At 38.2% G+C, this 27,620-nt stretch overlaps 2 protein-coding genes across 7 annotated transcripts in view; one reads left to right on the top strand and one right to left on the bottom strand.

Moving 5' to 3' along the window:
* The window catches only part of COBLL1 (cordon-bleu WH2 repeat protein like 1), a 160,704-nt gene that overhangs the window by 60,220 nt on the left and 72,864 nt on the right, over positions 1-27,620 (bottom strand). For 5 of the 6 annotated variants that reach the window (XM_060152751.1, XM_060152750.1, XM_060152752.1 and 2 more), the window contains exon 2: positions 2,990-3,178. In XM_060152751.1, the coding sequence (XP_060008734.1) occupies positions 2,990-3,178 (189 nt within the window). Of the gene's footprint in view, positions 1-2,989; positions 3,179-27,620 lie in introns of those variants that run through there. The other variant, XM_060152755.1, reaches the window with a different exon arrangement.
* Positions 15,164-16,086, top strand: LOC132521797 (hypoxanthine-guanine phosphoribosyltransferase-like). The gene has a single exon (XM_060151471.1). It carries the CDS (start codon positions 15,180-15,182, stop codon positions 15,834-15,836), a length of 657 nt encoding a protein of 218 aa, XP_060007454.1. The 5' UTR covers positions 15,164-15,179; the 3' UTR covers positions 15,837-16,086.

Raw genomic sequence — 27,620 nt, 5'->3', positions numbered from 1 at the left:
ATATGCTGAATTTACTAAATGGTAAATACTACATTGCAAGAAACTGTAAAAAAAAAAAAAAAAGAAAAAGAAAGAAAGAAAATGTGCTAAGCACCAAGAAGAAAAGTCATGAGACCTGCATGGATCTTATGGTTTATTTAAGAAGATAAGATACACATATAAATTATAGCATAGGACAAGGTATGACTGTCCTATCAATGGTATAAAGTGTCAGAAGAGTTTGGAAGTCAGAGGTAATAGTTCATTCTGGGGAGATCAGGGAGCCTTTAAATCAAAACTGTCACTTGAGCTACATTAACTGGATAAAATGTGGCTGGTAAGGTACTCAAGATGGAATGGCTTTCCAAAAAAAGTGTGGAGGTGGAAAAAGTAGAGTATCTGTAGAATCAAAGAGTCATGCGGCTGAAGCTTAAGCTATTTAAAGGGGAGTAGTGAAGGAAAGACTGCTTAACTCCAGAGGAAAAGAGAAGAAGGTGGCCCAGTGTCCAGGCTTGTTAGCTTGGACTTCCTTACTTTGTTGAATTGCCATCCCTACAGTCTTTTATCAAAGCGAGTGCCACAAACAGAGGGATGTTTTAGTCAGATTAACCTGAGGGTGGGGAATGAAAGGAGAGCGCCCAGGGTTAAGGAAAACAGTTCTCAGAAGAGAATGGTGGAAGTCACTATGTGCCAGGCACTGATAAGTATTTCATTTAATCCCAACAACAATTCAGTTATAAAACATTTTTTATAGATAAGAAAACTGAAGCAATTCAACAACAGTTGGTGGCCCAGAAACAAAAAGCTGACTGATGGAAAATTACTCCAGTTTAGGAACCTGGAAGGCAAACATGCTGGAAGGTCAAAAGGATGGGGAAAATCTAGGGTCCTTGTAAGTACAAATGTGGTAGAAATGACTGATGCAGAATCCAGGTCAAATATGAAGAAAAATGCAGCAACAGGAAGAGAAATCATCAATTAGACTTCATAAGGAGGATGAAGAACAAATCCAATTAAGAAAGAGAAAGTGGATAAGCTAGACTCAAAAAAGTTGTGTCAAAGAGAGAACCTAAGATCTCAGTATTGGATCAGCTTCAAAGTGGTAAGATATCACGGTCCAGGTGGACCGGGGATGTACACTATGGATGTATTTTCCCAGAGTCAAGGAAACAGAAGAAAAGTTAGCTCAGGGTAGCATGTGGAAAAGTTTAAAGTAATTATGATGGGTGACAGGATAGAGGGGAAACCCGTGATTCTAATACTGAAGTCCCTGAGGTTTAAAAACAAACAAACAAACAAAAGAACCCAGAAGGCTGATAGTAGAGAAGATGGCAATATAAACAGATGACTGGTATATTCAAGATGAAATTTTGAGGAGTACTGATAATGAAACCATTGTTACCTGTCAGCATCAGTGAAGAACAAGGAAAAAATACTGACTTTTAAAAAAAATTACCTTGAATTCAGGGAACATAAGAGGAATTGCCTTTATTACCCCAGCCACATCCATTACCATTATTATTATTACCATTATTAAAACCAGGGTAATGGTGTGATTTCAAGGATTGAAGATGATGCGATGGCCACTGTGTCTAACTTACAAGATGCCTTCCTCCCTCAGAAGAGGCAAAACCCACCTGCATCTAAGGTGGACACCCACCAAGGTCAGTCACAGGGTTCTCAACCTCCTAAATATGGTTCAATGGGTCATCTCCAAAACTACTTCCAATACCAAATAAATGGCAAAGTGCAACTGACTTAAATTTAATGAGAATTTAATACACAATACTATGTATTGTTTGCTAATGCTGAACTTTTTTATTTTCATGAACTTTCAATAATTCATAAAGTTGTACATAATCTTAAGAATAAATCTCAAGATTAAGGTTATCTTGAATAAATTTCATCTAGGTAAAACCACATTGCAAAAATGCAGTACTCAATATGTTGCCTGCTTATTCTTTCGTTCTACACACACATATATACATACACATACACATGCAATACTCAGGTCAAAATAGCTTAAATTTCTAAATCAGGACTCTGGATAACAAACGGGTAGTTGAAGGTGAAAGGTGGAACAAGACCCAGTATACAACTCATGTAACTTTCCACTTCAAAATGAAATGGAAAATTACACTTGGCTTTATTCCATTTTTCCAATTTTTATTCAGGTTTTAAAAATATCAGTCTCCTGGGCTTCCCTGGTGGCACAGTGGTTGAGAGTCTGCCTGCCGATGCAGGGGACACGGGTTCGTGCCCCGGTCCGGGAAGAACCCACATGCCGCGGAGCGGCTGGGCCCCTGAGCCATGGCCGGTCGGAGCCTGTGCTCCGCAACGGGAGAGGCCACAACAGTGAGAGGCCCTCGTACTGGGCGGGGGAAAAAAAAAAAAAAAAATCAGTCTCCTAAATCACATATTCCCTTCTCGCTGGATTAAAGTTTAATTCTATGTTTCTATTAAATTTATCCACATTTTAAATAACTTTATTAAATCATTCAATGATGTGAAAAATCCTGCTAGTTTTACAGATTTATCTGTTTTGATAAATAAAAGAGTATTACCTTTTAAGAGTAGTTAATAACTTCTGCAAAGTCAAATTTGGAGAAGCAGCTTAAAAGAGAAAGAATAATTTGGAAGGGAAGGGAAAGAGTTTTCTTATGGGTCCCTGGCTTGCTTTGTAAGTTTGAATTAGAAAATCAATAAAACTGATGACTGTTCCTCTGGAAAAGGCTATTAAAAAAAATTTTTTTTTAAATGACTAACAAAATGTAAAATAGTTCCAAATTCCAAGAGTCACTTCACTGGGATTGTGGAATTCATAGATTTGATATTTAAAGCATTGTTATAAAAATTTTAATACCTTTTAGCATTTACTTTTTTAATAGATAAGTAAACTGAGTGATGAATAAAGTATCTGCCAAAGAAAAAAATCAAGAAGTCTACAACAGAGGGTTTCAATTACAGAAGAAGAAAGGGAAGTCCTGGTATTTCCTTCACTCCATCGTACCTGCCATGAACAGTAGTAGATTTGATAATATCCCCAGGTAGAACGACCAAGAGTTCAATATCTTTATCTATCGTGTTTTCTTTCTGTTCCATGATAAAAGCAGAAGATTCTACAGAATCATCAACTGAAGAGGCATCAAGGTATTTGGTCTCAGCTGGAGGAAGCGGTGCCTTGGCTTTTGGTTTTCTCCTAAAACAAAAACAAAACAGAGAATAAAATATACGTATTTTAAAAATAATTTGCTAATAGGATCTCATTTAATAAAAATACAAAATGTGTGTATGTATGTTTTTCACACCTAGGGAAAAAAATGCACTAAAATGTTAACTGTTAGCTTACTAGGGATGATGGAATTAAGTAAACTTTTTTTCTGCCTTTTAAAAATCAGCATATTTGTTTGTTTTCAACAATATGCTTGCATTACTTGGCAGTACAAAGAAACATGGTAACAAAAGAGATCTGAGGGCTTCCCTGGTGGCGCAGTGGTTGAGAGTCCGCCTGCCGATGCAGGGGACACGGGTTCGTGCCCTGGTCCGGAAAGATCCCACATGCCGCGGAGCGGCTGGGCCCGTGAGCCATGGCCGCTGAGCCTGCGCGTCCAGAGCCTGTGCTCCGCAACGGGAGAGGCCACAACAGTGAGAGGCCCACATACTGCAAAAAAAAAAAAAAAAGGAGATCTGATATCGGCCTTCATTAAATTCAATTAATGTGTGTTCACTACAGCAAAGCAAAAGTACTGCATTTTCTTTGGTGGAACAAATTATAAAAATTCTTACTGTCCTAGGATGGAAATCAGTATCTCATTTCCACACCTCCTAATACCTCTTACCTTTGTGCCTCTCATTCTATTTGTTTCCAATCTAGTGTATTCTGCCTCTCTAACCAGATTAAACTCTACCTATGCTTCAAAATCTAGCTGAAAACACCCTCCTACCACCCCCCCTATATCAAGTGTCTCTCTATAAGGCACATACAACAGATTCCACAAATGTAACATTTTTCCCATTTTTTTTCTCCTGGGTACCAGTTTCATCTCTCTGCCTACATTTATCACTCCCTGTAAGAAAGAAGCATGCTGTATTTCCCACCGTGCTTAGCAATGAACAGTGAACTGTGATTGGTTATTTGATAAAGTATATTTCTATTTCAATAAAAAATGTTACAAATAATTATTCTAATAAATATGTTTCAGTGTCACTTACTAGTACAACCCCTTAACTGATTTATAACAGAAACAGTAGTAGACATTCTACACATGGCCAATTCAATGCTTTGATGATTCCTAGGCAAAAATAAAAACCATGCAAAATAAAAGGCCTTCTTTGGAAGTAAATACGTAACATCCAGCCATTAAGTATTTTCAAAATTTAAGGTCTTACAAATCCAAGCACGTTTGTGCACTCAGCATCATGAAAAAACAGAAACAAGGTTCCTACATTAATTTTCTAAAATAATAGGCCTTTAATTTTTAGGAGTATAACTGCAAAGTTATATTACACTTTAGAAAATATTTCTTTTACAATAGTGATAAAAATGAATTTTTAGAAGTGTTTCAATAAATATAACAAGTGTATAAAATCTATATGAAGAAAAACGTTATCCAATTTCCAAATGTTTTTAATCTGCCCAAATCGACTACTCATCTATTCAACAAACATTTATCCTGTAACAGACAACCATGTAGCAGATTCAGCTAAACACTGGGGATGTAAAGACAGTAAGACCCAGTTCTCCTTCCCCAAAAGGACTGAAAGATATATACAAAATTAGAATAAATTTTGATGATTGTTCTGATACAGGTACAGCTGCAGATGGTACAGCTGCAGCTCATAGGAAGAGAAACTTTCCTAGGAATCCAGAAATGTTTGACAAGATGGGAAACATGAGTTGGGTTTGGGGGAATGAATAGAAACTCACAGGAAAAGACAAGAAATAATTGATATTTTAGGCAAAGGAAAGCAAATCAAGCCATGAAAGAAAGTGGTACTTCTCAGAATTGAAGAGTTTGGTAAAATTCCACAGAAAAGTCAAAGGAGAAGAGAAATCAGTGAATCTGTGAAAAAGCTTTTATAAATTAAGAGAATTCAGCAAGGTGGCTTGGCACAAAATGATACATGCCGGCATCAATAGCCTATGTAACCATAAGCAAAACCTAGTCAAAGTATAATGAAAGAAAACACTTCTTTTACAGTAGCAACCAAAATAAATTTTAAAAAATTATTACAATAAATACAACAAGAATTTTGCAAAATGTATATGAAGAAAATCTTAAATGCCAAATAGTCAGCTTGGATCTCCTCTCCCTTAGACTCCAGATTTATAAATTCAATGCCTACTTGACATCTGGACTCAGATGACTAACTGGAATCTCCAACTAAACTTCCAATTCCTCTTCCCATCTCCTCCAAACCAAATGTTTTCCTCTCCAAGTCTTCCCATCTCAGTAAATCTCAATTCTTTTTTCTTTTTGCGGTACACGGGCCTCTCACTGTTGTGGTCTCTCCCGTTGCGGAGCACAGGCTCCGGACGCGCAGGCTCAGCGGCCATGGCTCACGGGCCCAGCCGCTCCACGGCATGTGGGATCCTCCCGGACCAGGGCACGAACCCGTGTCCCCTGCATCGGCAGGCGGAATCTCAACCACGGCGCCACCAGGGAAGCCCTAGTAAATCTCAATTCTTTCAGGTGCTTGGGCCAAAAATCTCCTCTCTCACACACATACAATCCAATCCCTTGACAGATTCTGCCAGCTCTATATTATAAATAGACCCAGAATCCATCAACAACCTTGATTACCAAACACCTCTGTTCAAGCTGCTAAGTGGTCTTCCTGCTCCCAACCTTGTCACTTTACACTTTATTCTCAACATAGCAGCTGGAGTGATGCTCTTAAAATGTTAAGTTTGATCACAGAACTTCCTTTCCCACCCTCCGACGGCTTCCGACCTCAGCCAAAATAAGATCTGGAGTTTGGTAATCTGTCGTCCCTTACTTCTAGCCTCTCCAAGCTCCCCTGTCCCACTTTCGCCCTAGGCTCACTGCACTCCGATCCTATGCCTCTTGCCTTTTCCTTGAACACACTTAGGACAATTCCTACTCAGGTTCCTCTGCAGAGTCCGTTCCTGACCTTAAGATTAACACCTCTACTTCTCTGCCTTACTTTTGTCCGAGGGCTTGTCAGGGCAACTAACATACTTTTTTATCCTGTCTCCTTCCATTAGAGTAATTAATCCCATGAGTATAGGTTCTTGTCTCCACCGCCTGGTGTCACACATACTTGCTAATGTGTAAAATCTCTAGAATAATGTCTGCCACATGGTAGGCACTCATATTTACTGAATGAATGCATTCAGTGAATACTTCCCACAAAGATGAGGTACCTAAGCACGTAACTGGGAAGGAAAAAAGGTCTTACCACCAAGGTACTCAGAATTAGCTGTGTCAGGTTTTAGAAACTGATTATGTTTTATTTTTAAGAAGATGAGTGTTGAAAACTATACACTGGACTTACTAGCAAGGAATAACTGGGAACCTTAGGGCTTTAGAAGAGTTTCACAAGGAAGGTCAGAAGACGAGCCCAGCCACCACGCGCAGGTAGGTAAAGCATCAAGAACAACCTTGCCCACAAAATGGACTTGGCTTTCAAGAGAAGTGGTACCTGGGCTTCCCTGGTGGTGCAGTGGTTGAGAGTCCGCCTACTGATGCAGGGGACACGGGTTTGTGCCCCGGTCCGGGAAGATCCCACATGCCGCGGAGAGGCTAGGCCCGTGAGCCATGGCCGCTGAGCCTGCGCGTCCGGAGCCTGTGCTCCGCAACGGGAGAGGCCACAACAGTGAGAGGCCCGCGTACCCCAAAAAAAAAAAAAAAAAAGAGAAGTGGTACCATAGAAGGTCTGATAGGCACCTCCTGCTGCTACCATCACCTCCTCATCCCCTGCTTTCATCATTGAAGGCACCTTTCCATCTCCAAGTTTTGCTCCCCCAAGTCACCGTTTGAATGCCCTTCCCATTCTCTCTGCCTTTACCTGTATTATCTATCCTTCGAGGTTCATATTGAATCACAATTCCTTGGTACATTTTCCCTGTCTATTGCACACCGCAATGAACTCTAACAGTTTTAATGTGCTTATATGTATGACTGTCTTATTTCCTAAGGTACTTTGAGTCTTATGATGAAAATCCATCTTATAAGTTTATTTATTTATGGCTGCATTTGGGTCTTCGTTGCTGTGCGCGGGCTTTCTCTAGTTGTGGCGAGTGGGGGCTACTCTTCATTGCGGTACGCAGGCTTCTCACTGTGGTGGCTTCCCTTGTTGCGGAGCACAGGCTCTAGGCACACGGGCCTAGAGTAGTTGTGGCACACGGGCTCAGTAGTTGTGGTTCGTGGGCTCTAGAGCTCAGGCTCAGTAGTTGTGGCGCACGGGCTTAGTTGCTCCGCGGCATGTGGGATCTTCCCGGACCAGGGCTCAAACCCGTGTCCCCTGCATTGGCAAGCGGGTTCTTAACCACTGTGCCACTAGGGAAGCCCCCAAAACCCATCTTAAATTACTAAAGGTAAACCAACTTAAAAAAAAGGAAAGCAGAACAAAGCATTTGCTGAAATATTACTTACATGGAACTTCTATTAAGAACATCTTAGTGTTCTCTATTATTATAATAAAGCATTTGTCACCTTTGGTCCTGAAAATTGGAAAGCATATTGGGAATCAAACCAAGATCCTTCCACAGTGAATTAGAAATCCAACAGGGAAGATGCAATATGTAAGTAATTAAACAACATATACAAAGCAAAAAAACGAAGTGTCATAAAACAGATGGGTAACCTTGAAGACTCAGAGCAATGAGAGCAAGCTAAAATGAGCTCTGTGGGGATGGGAAGGCAGGTATTAAGGTAACTTCAAAGAAAAAAGGGACTCAGTTCTTGAAAGAATAGTAGTATTCAGGAGGAAGAGCCTGTAGGATCATTTATATGTTGGTTCCCGACTGCGATCCATTTACATTAAATTCAGGAATGTGTCTATCCAGTTAAAGTTTGCTCACTACATGGTATAGTCTAGTGAAAAGAATACCAGGCAGAGGCCTGGATTTGGCCTGAATCCTAAGTAGATTTAAGACTTTGTTAACTTACTTGATCTCTTACTCACCAGCAAAAGCTTTAAAATACCTTCTACCTACTCATCTCTCCCAATGTTTTACATTTCTTAGTTGAGATGCTTGGAAATGATAACAAAATTAAATTAAATGTCCCCCAAAGCCAAAAGTACAGTGAAAATAATCAAAGCTTTTAACATAATCTAAGCATAGGAAATTCTGGTAAAGCAGAGTAATACATCAACATGCAATAACAAGTTTACGGCTTAGACGAATGCTAGTTTTCATTAATATATTAAAAATGCAGTAACTGCCATTGAAGTCCCCCCAGCCTTTTAAATGGGAATGATGTTTGGGCCAGTTTCCTGCTCAAGGGATTTCCACATAAGCTCCTCAGAGGCCACTACCTTCAACAGTTACAGCAACAAATTTTACACAAGGGTGGTGGAGAGAAGGTTATACGGAAAAGATATTTGAGATAGAAAACTTTTCTGTGTCAACACAAAAATTCACTAATCAAGCCCTAAAAATAACAAGCCACAGTAAATTATCATTTAGGTAAAGCGTTGTTTTATTCATGAAAATTATCTCAATATTATATTCAACGTTCATAATGAAAATTAAGGTACGATTTCCACGTTATGCAATAACTGATCTTTAAAATAGCCAAACTTAATTTTAACAGAGAATTCAAATTACCATTTGAATGGTATCCTGCTACCACTACTGATTGATTTTTTTATCACTTGATCTGCAAAGCACTTCAAAATCATGTGTCCACTGTAATCATCACTCCACCCCTGTCAATATTAATATCCTTAAAATAAATGAAAAGGAATAAAAGAGACGCTCAGCAAAACAACAGAAATCTACTCAAATACCTCAAATCTTTCAATTGTATATGAGACATATCAATACTTGCATCCTTAATAAGCTACAAGTCCAATGGGCTCTCATCTGTTTGCTTTATTTATATAGTATCCTCATAGATTCAGAGAAATACTATACAAAAATACAGCTTTGATATTAAAGACAAAATAAAAGAATGGAATTATAAGTCTTAAAACAATAGGTTTTTAAAGTATCACATTCTAATGACCAAAAAGAAATTTAACAGCCACCCTCTCTCAGTACAGAGGGCTATCAAACATTAGATGCATCATGGTAAGTGTTGACAAGACAGTCCTTAGAAGTACAGTATCTGGCAATGTTTTGATGGGTCCTACCTTACGCATTTCAAGTATAAAGTGGAGATCAGTTCTTCAAAACAATTTCTTAGTGTGTCTCTCTGGGTTTAATGAGACAAGAGATTATATTAAACAAAAATCTGTCCCAATGGTGGGCATAACATTGTGCTATGTGCTTGAGGGAATGCAATTAAGAACAAAAGGTCCCTTTTCTTGATGAGCCTTATATTTAATCAAAGTAAATATATCTAAGTGGCTTTAAAAGATAAGCAGTGACAAAAGGCAACAAGGGGAGTTCCAAGGCATTATATGACTCTTAACAGACATTTCTCTTGTCAAGGTCACCAATCATCTATGTGTGTTCAAATCTAATAGATAATTATATATCTCATCTCACACTGAGTAAGCGCCTAAATTCCAATAAGGACACACTTCACAGCTGCTCAAGCCCTCTGCTTGGGATTCTCTTCCCTTGGCTTTGTGTGACAATACAACCTACTGTTTTCCTCCTTCTTTACTGCCAACTCCTCAGTCTCAATGCCCTTATCTCTTTGTCTGATTTCTAAGTGTCGAGGCCACCCCAGGGCTCCTTGTCTGCCCCCTTCTCTTCTCTTCTACAATCCTCAGGCCCAAGTAATTTCATGAAATTCCATGGCTTTAAATACCATCTGCAAGTTGATAACTCTCTAATTCACATCTCCAACCCTGACCTGTTTATTGAGTTCTGACTTATATGCCCAATAATCTCATGGTCTTTGCCATTTGAATGTCCCATAGGTATCTCAGAATCAAAACTCTTGTGTCTCCTCTCTACCCCCAATTCTCATCCAAGCGTCCCCCCAGTCCCCCCCCATCCCTGGGAATGGCTCCACACTAACCACCTTGTTAACTCAAGCAAAAATTCTAGGCATATTTTAATTCCTCTCTATGCCTATCTCCTATTTCCAATTCATTTTCAAGTCTTGTGGGCTTTTAGCTCTAAAACACATCCTGAACCTGTATACTTTTCACCAGTTCCTCTGCTACCACCCTGGCAATTAAGCTATCAGCTCTTGATTGGACTGTTCCAACAGCCTCCTGACTTGTCTCCCCGCTTTCGGCTCTTGTCCCTTAAAATGTATTATTCTCTGCAGTAGTCAAGAGTGATCTTTTTTTTTTTTAATATATTTATTTTTACTTATTTATTTTTGGCTGCACTGGGTCTTCAGTGCTGCACGTGGATTTTCTCTAGTTGTGACAACCGGGGGCTACTCTTCATTGTGGTGCACGGGCTTCTCACTGCGGTGGCTTCTCTTGTTGCAGAGCACGGGCTCTAGGCACGCAGGCTCTAGTAGTTGTGGCGCATGGGCTCAGCAGTTGTGATTCACGGGCTCTAGAGCGCAGGCTCAGAAGTTGTGGCGCACGGGCTTAGTTGCTCCGCGGCACGTGGGATCTTCCTGGAGCGGGGCTTGAACCCGTGTCTCCTGCACTGGCAGGCAGATTCTTAACCACTGAGCCACCAGGGAAGCCCAAGAGTGATCTTTTAAATATGTAAATCAGACCACGTCACATCTCTGACCCTTCACTGGTCTCCCAATACATCGAGAATAAAACCAAATTCCTGTTCTTGGTTTGCAAAGCCCTAGATGAGCCAGCCTGGTGGTTCTCAAAGTGTGATTTCAGAGCACCACCTGGGACCTTGTTAGAAATGCAAATTCTCAGGCCCTATCCCGGACCTAAATAATAAGAAACACAGAGGGTAAAGCCCTGCAATGCACCTTCAACAAAATTCTCCAAGAGCTTCTGATGCATGCTAACGTCTAAGAAATCACTGAGCCAGCCCCTGCCAACCTCCCTTCTATTTACACAGTTGCAACTCCCTATATAATTCACACTGGCCTTCCTTCCCTTCCTTCACATCTGAGGGACTTGCAGAGCTGCTCCCTCTGCCCCAAATGTTTTCACCACAGAATTTCAAACTGCCTGCTCCTTCAGCTCATCCAGACAGCAGATCAAATGTGTCCTCCTTGTATAGTGGTTCTCCGACCACTGAAAAGGGGGGGCCAACACCTAGCCCCACCCATCTCAGCCCACGCTTCACCCAGTGGTGCTCAAATTTGGCTACACAATGGACTCACCTGAGGACTTTCATAAAATGCTGAGGTTCAGGCCCCACACCCGGAAATTCTGATTTACTGGCTATGGGAATTTTAAAATCTCCCCAAGCAATTCTAAAGTGCAGCCAAGTTTGAGAACCACTAGTCTAGTACAACGCCTGACAGATAGTAGGTATTCAATGAGAGTTAATGATTTACTTTCCTAAGAACTCTGTAATGTCTGAAACACTGCCAGAAGGTTGCTACTTAGGTCAATCAAGTTCGTGTAAATTCAGAAAGTTCTCAGAATCGCTCAATGTAACAATCTTAAAAGTAGTCCCAAAGTATAATAATAACTTTTCCAAATTTAAATTCCCATTATATATATTTTTTTACATCCCAACTTAGCTTTATATGGTTAGCATTTTTACAAACATCGCATTGCTTCTTTTTTTAAATTTTATTTATCTCTTTATAAGCAGGTTCTTATTAATCTATTTTATACATATTAGTGTGTATATGTCAACCCGAATCTCCCAATTCATCCCACCCCGCCCCCCACTTCCCCCCCTTGTTGTCCATACGTTTGTTCTCTACATCTCTTGTCTCTATTTCTGCCTTGCAAACCAGTTCAACTGTACCATTTTTCTAGATTCCACATATATGTGTTAATATACGATATCTGTTTCTCTCTTTCTGACTTACTTCACTCTGTATGACAGTCTCTAGGTCCATCAACATTTCTAAAAATGACCCAATTGCGTTCCTTTTTATGGCAGAGTAATATTCCATTAAATATATGTACCATTTCTTCTTTATTCATTCATCTTTTGATCGGCATTTACGTTGCTTCCATGACCTGGCTACTGTAAATAGTGCTGCAATGAACATTGGGGTGCATGTGTCTTTTTGAACTATGGCTTTCTCTGGGTATATGCCCAGTAGTGGGATTACTGGGCCATATTTTTAGTTTTTTAAGGAATCTCCGTACTGTTCTCCATAGTGGCTGTATCAATTTACATTCCCACCAACAGCGCAAGAGGGTTCACTTTTCTCCACACCCTCTCCAGCATTTGTTGTTTGTAGATTTTCTGATAATGCCCATTCTAACTGGTGTGAGGTGGTACCTCATTGTAGTTTTGATCTGCATTTCTCTAATAATTAGTGATGTTGAGCAGCTTTTCATGTGCTTCTTGGTCATCTGTATGTCTTCTTTGGAGAAATGTCTGTTTAGATCTTCTGCCCATTTTTTGATTGGGTTGTTTGTTTTTTTAATATTGAGCTGCATGAGCTATTTATATATTTTGGAGATTAATCCTTTGTCCGTTGATTTGTTTGCAAATATCTTCTCCCGTTCTGAGGGTGGTCTTTTTGTCTTGTTTATAATCTCCTTTGCTGTGCAAAAGCTTTCAAGTTTCATTAGGTCCCATTTGTTTATTTTTGGTTTTATTTCCATTACTCTAGGAAGTGGGTCAAAAAAGATCTTGTTGTGATTTATGTCCAAGAGTGTTCTTCGTATGTTTTCCTCTAAGAGTTTTAGAGTGTCCAGTCTTATATTTAGGTCTCTAATCCATTTTGAGTTTATTTTTGTGTATGGTGTTAGGGAGTGTTCTAATCTCATATTTTTACATGTACCTGTCCAGTTTTCCCAGCACCACTTATTGAAGAGGCTGTCTTTTCTCCATTGTATATCCTTGCTTCCTTTGTCATAGATTATTTGACTATAGGTGCATGGGTTTGTCTCTGGGCTTTCTATCCTGCTCCATTGATCTATATGTCTGTTTTTGTGCCAGTACCATAGTGTCTTGATGACTGTAGCTTTGTAGTAGAGTCTGAAGTCAGGGAGTCTGATTCCTCCAGCTCCGTTTTTTTCCCTCAAGACTGCTTTGGCTACTCAGGGTCTCTTGGGTCTCCATACAAATTTTAAGATTTTTTGTTCTAGTTCTGTAAAAAATGCTACTGGTAATTAGATAGGGATTGCATTGAATCTGTAGATTGCTTTGGATAGTATAGTCATTTTCACAATATTGATTCTTCCAATACAAGAACATGGTATATCTCTCCATCTGTTTGTGTCATCTTTGATTTCTTTCATCAGTGTCTTATAGTTTTCTGAGTACCGGTCTTTTACCTCCTTAGGTAGGTTTATTCCTAGGTATTTTATTCTTTTTGTTGCAACGGTGAATGGGATTGTTTTCTTAATTTCTTTCTGATCTTTTGCTGTTAGTGTATAGGAATGCAAGAGATTTCAGTGCATTAATTTTGTATCCTGCAACTTTACCAAATTCATTGATTAGCTCTAATAGTTTTCTGGTGGCATCTTCAGGATTATCTGTGTAAAATATCATGTCACCTGCAAACAGTAACAGTTTTACTTCTTCTTCTCCAATTTTGATTCCTTTTATTTTTCTTCTCTGATTGCCGTGGCTAGGACTTCCAAAACTATGTTAAATAATAGTGGTGAGAGTGGACATCCTTGTCCTCTTCCTGATCTTAGAGGAAATGCTTTCAGTTTTTCACCTTTGAGAATGATGTTGGCTGTGGGTTTGTCATATATGGCCTTTATTATGTCGAGGTAGGTTCCCTCTATGCCCACTTTCTGGAGTTTTTATCATAAATGGGTGCTGAACTTTGTCAGAAGCTTTTTCTGCATCTATTGAGATGATCACATGAGTTTTATTCTTCAATTTGTTAATATTGTGTATCACATTTGGATTCTGCTTGCTAGTATTTTGTTGAGGATTTTTGCATCTATATTCATCACTGATATTGATCTGTAATTTTCTTTTTTTGCAATATCTTTGTCTAGTTTTGGTATCAGGGTGATGGTGGCCTCGTAGAATGAGTTTGGAAGTGTTCCTTCCTCCGCAATTTTTTGGAAGAGTTTGAGAAGGATGGGTGTTAGCCCTTCTCTAAATGTTTGATAGAATTCACCTGTGAAGCCATCTGGTCCTGGACTTTTGTTTGTTGGAAGATTTTTAATCACAGTTTCAATTTCATTACTTGTGATTGGTCTGTTCATATTTTCTATTTCTTCCTGGTTCAGTCTTGGAATGTTATACCTTTCTAAGCATTTGTCCATTTCTTCTAGGTTGTCCAATTTATTGGCATAGAGTTTCTTGTAGTAGTCTCTTACGATGTTTTCTATTTCTGTGGTGTCCTTTGTAACTTCTCCTTTTTCATTTCTAATTTTATTGATTTGAGTCCTCTCTCTTTTTCTTGATGAATCTGGCTAATGGTTTATCAATTTTGATTATCTTCTCAAAGAACCAGCTTTTAGTTTTATTGATCTTTGCTATTGTTTTGTTTCTATTTCATTTATTTCTGCTCTGATCTTCATGATTTCTTTCCTTCTACTAACTTTGGGTTTTGTTCGTCTTTCTCTAGTTCCTTTAGGTGTAAGGTTAGATTGTTTGAGATTTTTCTTGTTTCTTGAGGTAGGCTTGTATTGCTATAAACTTCCCTCTTAGAACTGCTTTTGCTGCATTCCATAGGTTTTGGATCGTCATGTTTTCATTGTCATTTGTCTCCAGGTATTTTTTGATTTCCTCTTTGATTTCTTCAGTGATCTCTTGGTTATATAGTAACTTACTGTTTAGCCTCCATGTGTTTATGTTTTTTACCGGTTTTCCCCTGTAATTGATTTCTAATCTCACAGCATTGTGGTTGGAAAAGATGCCTGATAGGATTTCAATTTTCATAAATATACCAAGGCTTGATTTGTGACCCAAGATGTGATCTATCCTGGGCTTTCCCACGTGGTGCCGCCTCCTGCTTGGCCCTGCTGTTGGCTTCCTCCTCCCCAGTCTTCCCTCAGCCCGCACACCAGCCAGCTCCGTTATGGTGACCCACAGCCCCAGCATCGTGATTAGTGATGATGAACCAGGTTATGACCTAGATTTATTTTGTATACCTAATCATTATGCTGAGGACTTGGAAAAGGTGTTTATTCCTCATGGACTAATTATGGACAGGACCAAATGGCTGGCTCAAGATGTGATGAAGGAGATGGGAGGCCATCACATCATGGCCCTCTGTGTGCTCAAGGGGGGCTATAAATTCTTTGCTGACCTGCTGGATTACATCAAAGCACTAAACAGAAATAGTGATAGATCTATACCTATAACTGTAGATTTTATCAGACTGAAGAGCTATTGTAATGACCAGTCAACAGGTGACATAAAAGTAATTGGTGAAGATGATCTCTCAACTTTCACTGGAAAGAATGTCTTGATTGTTGAAGATATAATTGACACTGGCAAAACAGTGCAAACCTTGCTTTCCTTGGTCAAGCAGCATAATCCAAAGCTGGTCAAGGTTGCAAGCTGGCTGGTGAAAAGGACCCCTCAAAGTGTTGGATATAAACCAGACTTTGCTGGATTTGAAATTCCAGACAAGTTTGTTGTAGGATATGCCCTTGACTGTAATGAATACTTCAGGGATTTGAATCATGTTTGTGTCATTAGCAAAACTGGAAAAGCAAAATACAAAGCCTAAGATGAGAGTTCAAGTTGAGTTTGGAAATATCTGTAGTCCCATTGAAATCACCAGGAAAATGATCAGATGTTCTAGTTCTGTGACCAGCTGCTTAGTAGAGCTTATTGCATGTATCTTCTAAGAATTTTATCCGTTTTGTATTTTAGAAAGGCCAGTTGCTGCATTCCTGAACTCTTTATTTGCACTAGGAGCCTGTAGACTATCAGTTCCCTTTGGGTGGATTGTTGTTTGACGTGTGAATGAAAAATCTCTTAAACCACACCACTACTGAATGAAAATATTGAAATTGTACCTGTAAGAAACATTGACAGAGAAGAATATATTAGTTTTTTAACTGGTATTTTAATTTTTATATATTCAGGAAAGAAGTGACTGAATATTGTTAATTAAACCACTGTGTGTTTAGAAAAGAAGCAGTCAGTTTCATGTCAGTGACAGCATTGAGAGGTATCCTTATGTTGGATAAACCATATGTCCTGGAGTTATTTTAGTAGGTTTCAGTAGTATTAACTGCATTTTCCCACTTGTTCAGATTATTTCTGGCAAATCTTTGTCAACAGTTCCTTTTAAATACAGGTAAATAAGTTCTAAAAACCTACCACTTTTTGAAGTCTTCAATGTAAAAATCCTTAAATAAAGGCTGTCTCTTTATTTTTTTTTTAATTAATTAAGTTATTTATTTTTGGCTGTGTTGGGTCTCCGTTTCTGTGAGAGGGCTTTCTCTAGTTGCGGCGAGCGGAGGCCACTCTTCATCGCGGTGCGCGGGCCTCTCACTGTCGTGGCCTCTCTTGCTGCGGAGCACAAGCTCCAGACGCACAGGCTCAGCAGTTGTGGCTCACGGGCCCAGTTGCTCCGCAGCATGTGGGATCCTCCCAGACCAGGGCTCGAACCCGTGTCCCCTGCATTGGCAGGCAGGTTCTCAACCACTGAGCCACCAGGGAAGCCCAAGGCTGTCTCTTTAAAAGATAAAAAAGAAAGATGTGATCTCTCCTGGAGACTGTTCCATGTGCATTTGAGAAGAAAGTGTAATCTGCTGTTTTTGGATGGAATGTCCTATAAATATCAATTAAATCTATCTGGTCTATTGTGTCATTTAAAGCTTGTGTTTCCTTATTAATTTTCTGTCTGGATGATCTGTCCATTGGTGTGAGGTGTTAAAGTCCCCCACTGTTATTGTGTTACTGTCAATTTCCTCTTTTAGAGCTGTTAGCATTTGCCTTATGTATTGAGGTGCTCCTATATTAGGTGCATATATATTTATAATTGTTATATCTTCTTCTTGAATTGATCACTTGATCATTATGTAGTGTCCTTCTTTGTCTCTTGTAACGTTCTTTATTTTAAAGTCTATTTTATCTGATATGAGTATTGCTACTCCAGCTTTCTTTTGATTTCCATTTTCATGGCCTATCTTTTTCCATCCCCTCAATTTCAGTCTATATGTGTCCCAAGGTCTGAAGTGGGTCTCTTGTAGACAGCATATATAGCAGTCTTGTTTTTGTATACATTCAACCAGCCTGTGTCTTTTGGTTGGAGCATTTAATCCATTCATGTTTACGGTAATTATCGATACATATGTTCCTATTACCATTTTCTTAATTGTTTTGGGTTTGTTTTTGTAGGTCCTTTTCTTCTCTTGTGTTTCCCACTTACGAGAAGTTCCTTTAGCATTTGTTGTAGAGCTGGTTTGGTGGTGCTGAATTCTCTTAGCTTTGCTTGTCTGTAAAGCTTTTGATTTCTCCATCAAATCTGAATGAGATCCTTGCCGGGTAGAATAATCTTGGTTGTAGATTCTTCCCTTTCATCACTTTAAATATATCATGCCACTCCCTTCTGGCTTGTAAAATTTCTGCTGAGAAATCAGTTGTTAATGTTATGGGAGTTCCCTTGTATGTTATTTGTCGTTTTTCCCTTGCTAGTTTTAATAATTTTTCTTTGTCTTTAATTTCTGTCAATTTGATTACTACGTGTCTCGGCATGTTTCTCCTTGGGTTTATCCTGCCTGGGACTGTCTGTGCTTCCTGGACTTGGGTGGCTATTTCCTTTCCCATGTTAGGGAAGTTTTCAACTATAATCTCTTCAAATATTTTCTCGGGTCCTTTCTCTCTCTGTCTTCTCTTTCTGGGACCCCTATAATGCGAATGTTGGTGTGCTTAATGTTGTCCCAGAGGTCTCTTAGGCTGTCTTCATTTCTTTTCATTCTTTTTTCTGTTCCACGGCAGTAAATTCCACCATTCTGTCTTCCAGGTCACTTATCCATTCTTCTGCCTCAGTTATTCTGCTATTGATTCCTTCTAGTGTATTTTTCATTTCAGTTATTGTATTGTTCATCTCTGAACAATTAATTCTTCTAGGTCTTTGTTAAACATTTCTTGCATCTTCTCGATCTTTGCCTCCATTCTTTTTCCAAGGTCCTGGATCATCTCCACTATCATTATTCTGAATTCTTTTTCTGGAAGGTTGCAAATCTCCACTTCATTTAGTTGTTTTTCTGTGGTTTTATCTTGTTCCTTCATCTGCTACATAGCCTTCTGCCTTTTCATTTTGTCTGTTTTTCTGTGAATGTAGTTTTTGTTCCACAGGCTGCAGGATTGTAGGTCTTCTTGCTTTTGCTGTCTGTCCTCTGGTGGATGAGGTTATCTAAGAGGCTTGTGCAAGTTTCCTGATGGGATGGACGGGTGGTGGGTAGAGCTGGGTGTTGCTCTGGTGCCCAGAGCTCAGTAAAACTTTAATCTGCTTGTCTGCTGATGGGTGGGCCTGACTTCTCTCCCTATTGGTTGTTTGGCCTGAGGCGACCCAGCACTGGAGGCTACAGGCTCTTTGGTGGGGCTAATGGCGGACTCTGGGAGGGCTCACGCCAAGGAATACTTCCCAGAACTTCTGCTGCCAGTGTCCTTGTCCCCAGCTCCCACCTCTGCAGGAGACCTTCCAACACTAACAGGTAGGTCTGGTTCAGTCTCCTATGGGGTCACTGCTCCTTCCCCTGGGTCCCGATGCACACACTACTTTGTGCGTGCCCTCCAAGAATAGAGTCTCTGTTTCCCTCAGTCCTGTCAAAGTCCTGCAAACTAATCCCACTAGCCTTCAAGTGGTGATTCTCTGGGAACTCCTCCTCCCATTGCCAGACCCGCAGGTTGGGAAGCCTGATGTGGGGCTCAGAACCTTCACTCCAGTGGGTGAACTTCTGTGGTATAATTGTTCTCCAGTTTGTGAGTCACCCACTCAGAGGTTATGGGATTTGATTTTACTGTGATTGCGCCCCTCCTACAGTCTCATTGCAGTCTCTTTGTCTTTGGATGTAGGGTATCTTTTTTGGTGAGTTCCAGTGTCTTCCTGTGGATGATGGTTCAGCAGTTAGCTGTGATTCTGGTGCTCTCACAAGAGGGAGTGAGCGCATGTCCTTCTATTCCGCCATCTTGAGCCACCCCATTATATTTTTGCTTCCTTTTCTCTAAGAAGGAAGGTCCTTATGGAAGGAAGGAAAACATAAATTTCTCTTGATATTTTTCACTGAGTTACAATTTATACACAGAAAAATGTACAAATATAAGTGAATACATTTTCACATATATATACACACTCGAGGAAACCCCACACAAAGATATAGAGTAGGAAAGTGTATCTATACATTAAAAATTAAATATTAAATTTCTCATATCTGTCCCATAAATGTTGCTGCAATTTCAGCTTGTCTCAGGGTTTTCCTAAATATCTTATGTGGGATGTTTATTTTACGCACAGTTAAGAAAGTCAAACATCAACAAGAAGAGAGATGAGAAAAGCCTTCAGTAGAAAAAGGCGTATCAAGGAGGAGATAAAAACTTCATCAAAACAAATAAGCAAAGTTGAAAAACAGGCTTGAAAGCAATGTAAACAATGAGTCACAAGACAGTCAACCATATTATTGGGCACCCACTGTGTTCTCAGTGCTATAGAAAGAATCTGGGTAGATTAAAGAAATACCACATGAGGTCCTCTAATACCAGTAGCTTAAAAATGAAATAAGTCCAACCAAACAATTTCAAAGATATCCTAAATGGACCCTACAAAAACTAACTTAACTGAATGCCTATCTAGTTCCAGGAACTGTGCAAGTGTTTTACATAGATAATCCCCTAACAAGTGTTATCCTTTTTTAAAAAAATTAGTATCTTATTAAATTCTTAAACATTTATAGAGATTAGCAAGTAATTTTTCTCTAAAACAAACTGGAACTTCAAAACCATGACCCAGTGCTCACTTGATGCCCCATTCACTCTGTGCATAGGCTTCTGCTCAGTAGGTAATACATGTCAGTAGCAACTGGGCTCAGCATCATCTACTGAAAGCTTCCTTTGAACTTCATATTTGTTGCCTTGCAGGCAATGTACTGATATATGGAAGAGTTAGTGCCGTTTATGGAAGTTAGTCTGAAAAGGTAAATAAAAAATGTGCTTGACACTACAATTTAAAAATTCAAAAATGATTAAAAAAACATGGGGAGAGAGGACTATGCCAAACTTTTTGGGCTTCTTTTTTCTTTGCCATATAAAAATTAAGTATAAAAAGCCCTATAAAGTTATATTTCCACTTTTTCAAAAGAGGTTAAATACTTATGAAATTTAAGATGAAAAAATCATCCACAATAGACTTGTTTTACTTATTATGTTCTCTGAAACAACAAAATAGTAAATGTAAAAAAAGAAATTTTCTTCTCTAAAAGGAAGTTAAAATGTTCTTAGTTTGCAACCTAGATGTCCTTCAGTAGGCCAATGGACAAATAAACTATGGTATGTTCAGACAATGGAATATTATCCCATTATTTCCATTTTTTCCACTAAAAAAGAAATGAGCTGTTGTCATTAAAAAACATGGAGGAGTCTTAATTTCATATTACTAAATGCAAAGAGCCAGTCTGAAAAGGCTGCATATTGTATAATTCCAACTATATTACATTCTGGAAATGGCAAAAATATGGAGACAATAAAAAAGACGAGTGGTTGCCAGGAGTTGTGGGGAGAGATGAACAGGTGGAGCACAGAGCATTTTTAGAGCAGTGAAAATACCCTACATGATACTATAAAGATGAATACATGTCATTATGTTTTTGTCAAAACCTGTAGAATGTACATCAAGAGTGATTACTAATGTGAACTATAGACTTCGGGTGATTATGATGTGTCAGTGTAGGTTCAGCTGTGACAACTGTACCACTCTGGTGAGGAATACTGACAATGGGGGAGGCTGTGCATGTGTGGGGACAGGGGTCTATGGGAAACCTGTATCTTCTGCTGAGTTCTAATGTGAACCTAAAACTGCTCTACAAACACTGACTTTAAAAAAAAAAAAGTTCTTAGTTGGAATGTTTTTTCAATTTTCAAAAGCACGCTAGGTAAGGAACTGAAATGTGGATGTTATAATTATTAAAATATATGCACATATGCATGTTAAACAGTGGGAATGTATATGTCAGCCAAGCAAGCACACTGGTAGATTAACCAACCATAAAATGAAAGCAGAAGTTGCTTTCAAGTCACAATCTCAATAATCTACTCTGAAATATGTACTTTGGTAAATACTAAACAGCATTTAGTCATCAGTCTCTGTTAAAGTTTTAAATCTATGTTGAGGAGTAGTGTGTGTTGGCATAAACCGTATTCAAAGGCATAACATTCACTGCATACTGATAAAGAAAAGTCCTTGGAATGGATTTTCCAAGTTAAGTTTCCCAGCTACAAGTTTTGTCAAACACTGGCTAGAAAAACTACTTGGAAATAGTGTCTCACAGTTTAGAAATATTAAAAGCTAAAGTAGCACCTTATACAAAAATTAACCTAAAGTTGATCTAAATGTAGAACATAAAATTATAAAATGTTTAGATCAAAATGTAGGAGAAAATCCTTGGGACTAAGGCTTAGGCAAACGAATCTCAGACATGACATCAAAGACACAATCCGTAAGATTTTTAAAATATCAAGAAACTAAACTTCATCAAAAAGTAAAATTTTGGCTCTGTGAAAGACCCAGTTATGAACCTAAAAAGACAAGCCACAGACTGGGAGAAAATATTTGTAAGTCACATAGCCAACAAAAAGACTTATATCCAGAATATAGACAGAGCTCTCGAAACGTGACAGTAAGAAAACAAAGAATCCAATCATAAAATGGGCAAAGGTTTGAACACTTTACCAAAGAGGATGTGAGAAAGAAGCACATGAAAAGATTCTCAACATTATTATCCATTTAGGGAAATGCAAATTAAAGCTATGATGAAATACCACTGTGCACCTAAATTAAAACTACTGAAAATATCAAGTACAGACAAGAATGTGGAGAAACTAGATCTCTCATAGGTGACTTGAACAAGGTGAGTGCAAAATGGCACAGCCACTTCGGGAAATGGTTTGGCAGTGTAATATGAAGCTACATACTCATACCATATGACCCAGCAATCTATTCCTAGGTATTTACATGAGAGAAACAAAGACTTAGTTTGCATAAAACCTGTATGTCAATGTTTATTGCAGCTCTCCTCATAACAAACCCAAACAGGGAACAGCCCAAATGTACTCCAAGGTGAGAATGAATAAACAAACTGTGATGCATCCATACAATGGAATACTACTCAGCAATAAAAAAGCAAGCCTTGATACACTCAACATCTTGGATAATCTCAAGGGCATTATGCTGAGTGAAAAAGCCAGTGAGTCCCAAAGTGACACTTATGGTCATAGAAAACAGATCACTGGCTGCCAGGATTGGAGGCAAGGTGTAACTATTAAGAGTAACATAAGGGGGCTTCCCTGGTGGTGCAGTGGTTAAGAACCTGCCTGCCAATGCAGGGGACACGAGTTCGAGCCCTGGTCCAGGAAGATCCCACATGCTATGGAGCAACTAAGCCCATGCGTCACAACTACTGAGCCTGTGCTCCAGAGCCCGTGAGCCACAACTACTGAGCCCGCATGCCACAACTACTGAAGCCCTCGCGCCTAGAGCCCATGCTCCGCATCAAGAAAAGCCACTGCAATGAGAAGCCCATGCACCACAACGAAGAGGAGCCCCCGCTCGCCGCAACTAGAGAAAGCCCACGCGCAGCAGTGAAGACCCAACACAGCCAAAAATAAAATAAATAAATAAATTTATTTTTTTTAAAAAAAAAAGAGTAACGTGAGGGAGTTCCTTTATGGTGATGCAACAGTTCTGTATTCTGATTGTGGAATGTCATGCGAATCTACACATGTAATAAAATTTCATAGAATTATAAATCAAGACAAATTTTTAAAAATAATAAAGAATGCATGTAAAAGCTGATGAAATCTAAATAAGGTCTGTACCTAAGTTAACAGTATTGTACCAAAGTCACTTCCCTGGTTTTGATAAGGTACTATGGTTATGTAAGACATTATTATTGGGAAAAGCTTGGAGGAAGGCACAGGGAAACCTCTGCACTATTTCTGCAATTTCTTCCAAGTCAAACTATTTAAAAGTAAAACACAATAAAAATATTTCTAAGGTAGTGATTCTCAAAATTCAATGAGCATTAGAATCAGCTATGGAACTTGTTTCTAATACAGATCTGCTTGGGTGGCCCCATGTTGTACCTTTTTAAATAGAATCTGCATATGGGGTCCAGGTGATATATACTAGTGGTCCAGCACATTACAGTTTGAGACCCACTGGACTAAAATAAAGGCAAAGGTATTAGAATGATGATCTCCACAATGATCTCCACCCATGATTTCCATCAATATGTACTGTTCTATTTAATGGCTAATAATAAAGAAGTCCTACCTACACAGAACCTCATTCACAGACTATCTTACTGAACCAAGAGGTTCTCATTTATAGACTCAGTGAAAGACATACAAATGATCTATTTTAAAAACACAAATACCATTATTCGTAACACAAACCTGTTATATCAATACAGAAGTGAAAATGCTGATATTTTAAAAAAAACATGTTATTAAAACAAAGGCATGTAGGGAAAACATATTCTCAATAAGAAAAAAGGTCACATTTTTAAATGTCTATAAAAGGTCCTTACCTATGCTTCTAGGTAAAATCACTACTGTTGGCAAACTACACACACATATATAAGCATTAAGGCATTTGATCTAAAAGTTTCTTTTGTTGGAGAATAAAGCATTAAAAGATCAACCTAGACATTACTTCATATACAACAAAATAAGAATTAAAACCCAAGAATTCTGCCAAGACTTCCTTCAATTATTCCCTCACTAAGTGGCACAACTTTCAAACTCCGGACCCATGGTTTTTGCTTTTACGTTGCGGGGGGGGGGGTTCTTTGTGCCAACCACCTGTTAGGCCCCTTTCACCTTCCTCAGGGAGAATGATTCACAGTTTCCCACTGTCTTCCATCCATCTTATTACCAGGAGAAATGTAGCAATATAACAGAATAAATCAAGTCTTAGAACACCTAAGGCTGCTAATTTCTGAAAGACTGCTGATTTCTATCTTAAACAATTGCTACAGGCTCCTAAATGCTAGCTTACTTGCTCTCAGCTCTGTGGAAAATTAATTCTTTTGGATGAAGAATTAGTCATTTTCTGATTATGCTCAAATAGTTCAACTGTTTAATAATTACCAAACATAATAATTAGCAGAATCTAGAATGTGGATAGTCTACAATCCAGTTTCTCTAACAAATTGAAAATGTGGGGAAAAAGATGGGGGCGGGGGTAAGAACTGATATAGAATGAGAGATTTAAGTGACAAAACCACCAAAGTAATGTGTGAAACTCAATCCAATTTGGACAAAGAGACTGTTAGAGAAATTTAAATAAAAACTGGGTGTTGGATGACATGCAAAAGGAACTATTAATTCTGTTAGGTACAATAATAGCACAGAAGATATATTTAAAAACAAAAGTCCTTATTACTTCTTCCACTCTACTATTCCTAGTAAGTGCTTCGGGTACGCAAAGATCATCATTTTTCTTTCTAATATCTTTGCCCTCACTCTAACCCATCTCAAGCCCTAGGCAATCACTAATCAACTTTCTGTCTCTATATAGTTGCCTTTTTGGATACTTCATATAAATGGAATCATACAATATGTGTCCTTTTGTGTCTGACTTCTTTCACTGACTATAATTCTTTTGAGGTTCATTCATGTTGTACCATGTATCTGTACTTTGTTACTTCTTGTTACCAAACAGAATTCCATTGTATGAATATACAACATTTTACTTCTTCATTCACCAATTGATGGACATTGGGTTGTTTCTACTTTTTGGCTATTGTAAATAATGCTGCTATGAACATTTACAGGCAAGTCTATACACACCCCTTCTTGGTACATCATTCATGTGAAGACTTCACAACAAAACCAATATAGCCTCTCCCTAGTACTCAGTGTAATAATTCCTCCCAATTCCCACCAGGCACAAGAAAATAGTTTAAAGTCATGATTCCTCAAAGTTATTTGAAGTCACTGGCATTTAAAATGATCACATATTAAGGAAAGACCAATAGATATTCAAGAATTATAAGCCACATGTAGACTGTACCAAACAGAGCTTCAGACACAAATGGATTATCCAAGAAACATTTTGATTATAATTAAAACAGCTCAAGGACCATAAGATTCTGCTTTTCCATTAAGCCATTCTTCTTTCAACTACAGGTCAATGGGTTAGTATAAATATTAAATATACAATAAATATAATGAATAATATAATTAAACATATTTAAGACAAGATACAAAGTAACAATCATTGAATAGACTAACATATCTAACAAAGGAAGAGGTAGTTGGTGTAATGGAAACACAGCATAACTGCATTTAACTTATATACTAGCTTCCTACCTAAACCCAGAAAAGATAAGATTCCCCCATAAGTATTGCTTATACAACAAAGTGTAGTTCCAAACTGTACTTTTAAACTCACACATAAAACTGCATAAATGTATTCTGTATTTTTCTTATATATTTAAAATTTTCACTTGGAGAAAAAAAATCTATCGACTTTTTAAATATATAAATAGAATAGATATTAATGTTATCTTACAGAAAACAGTTTGAGAATAGACATTTAGGAAAATGATAAAAAAGGAATGCAAATATAACAAAAATCCTTTAACATTTCTAATCAAGTTACTTTAAAAACCACTTAAAGTGGGAAATCAAAGTTCAAGTAAACCTTAGCCATTTTAACTTAAAATACACAGATAAATTATTCATTGATGTCGAGTGAAATGTTTGTATTTGCAGCTGTGCCCACTGACTAAATTTTCACCTTGTACTTCTTGTATAATTAGCACATAAAGGCTTGCCTTCCGCTTCTAACTTTTTTAAGTAAGCCAAGGATTTCAAGACACCTGCAAGCAATTCGAATGCAAATTCCTTGATTTTAGCATTTTATTTCATTCTTTCAGTTGTCTCATTCACATAGAATTCAATAGTACCTTTTTTTTGGAGGGGCAGGGTAGCTGGCTCACCAGATTCTTTCTGAAGTATTTAACTTCGCTTTTATAGGACAACTCTCTTAATGAATTCAGATCATGTGTTTATAATATTTAGGTTAATTACATTATTACAATAAGTAACTGGAAAAACAGGCCTTAACAGGTTAGGAAACAGTCAAAACAAGTTTTTGATAAAACAGAACAAGAGGCATGTACAGGCAATCTAGAAAGTAGCTTACTGCTTTGGGGGTTCATTGTGCCAGGAGAGCCATTCGGCATGTTTTACTAAGGGAATCGAAATCTTACCTGACCCAGTGACTGAGCTGACTAAAATTGAAGAGCTTCTACAGTATTACTAGACGTAAGATTCCTGGAAAACTCTGATCCATTCAGTGACAAATCTTTTAAGAAACTGTGACCCAAAACTCAATTTAGTTAGTTCATCCAAACACCTGCAGTCCAAGCAAAAATCACACCAGCTGTCTCTTAATTTCCGCTGAATTTTATAAGACAGATAGTAAAAAATTAGAACACTATGGGTCAGATCAAACATGTCAGAAATGGTACTAATTTTTCTCTCAATAGAATAATAATCTAAACAGTAGTGAGATATAAACACATAAGTATAACTCTCCAGAAACTATCATTTTTAACCTTCTGTAGAAATAATCCCTTTTATCCAAGGAAGAATTACCTAAAACAATTTATTTCTCTTTCCACCCCCGCTTTCTTATTGAAGTATAGTTGACCCACAGTGCTTCAGGTGTACAGCAAAGTGACTCAGCCATACACACCACACACAGGTCATTCTTCAGATTCCCCTCCACTACAGGCCACCACAAGACACTGAATATTGTTCTCTGTGCTACACAGCAGGTCCCGGCAGTCCATCTATTTTATACAGAGCAGTATGTATCTGTTAATCCCAAATTCCCAATTTATCCCTCCCCCAGAAACAATTCATTCCTATTAATTAAATGCTTTCATGACTATTTTCAATCCCCAAGTAAATAAAATAATTTAGTAAAGGGAAGTAAAAAATCTATTAAAAATCTTATTTGTGCCATCATAACTAAAAAATCACAACGAAACTGAAAACCAAATAATATTTATTGACAAAGAATATTGACAGAGATAAAGATCTCTGTGAAAGAGCTGGCCTTCCTATTTCCTTAATCATCTTTAGGTATTTCTTTCTTTATTGCAAGCACATAATGGTATACTAAGCAAAGAGATCCCAGTTTACATACTCTATACTTTTCATACAATGACAGTAATGTTCCAATGCCTTACTTTAAATGGTCACAATTCTGACTAGTGATTAGTTCAGATTAGTGAATTCTGATTAGTGAATGAAAGCTCACTGAGTCCAG

This window comes from Lagenorhynchus albirostris, chromosome 6 (assembly GCF_949774975.1).
Source record: "Lagenorhynchus albirostris chromosome 6, mLagAlb1.1, whole genome shotgun sequence".
Lineage (NCBI taxonomy): Eukaryota > Metazoa > Chordata > Mammalia > Artiodactyla > Delphinidae > Lagenorhynchus > Lagenorhynchus albirostris.
This window is presented reverse-complemented; position numbering and strand designations above follow the sequence as displayed.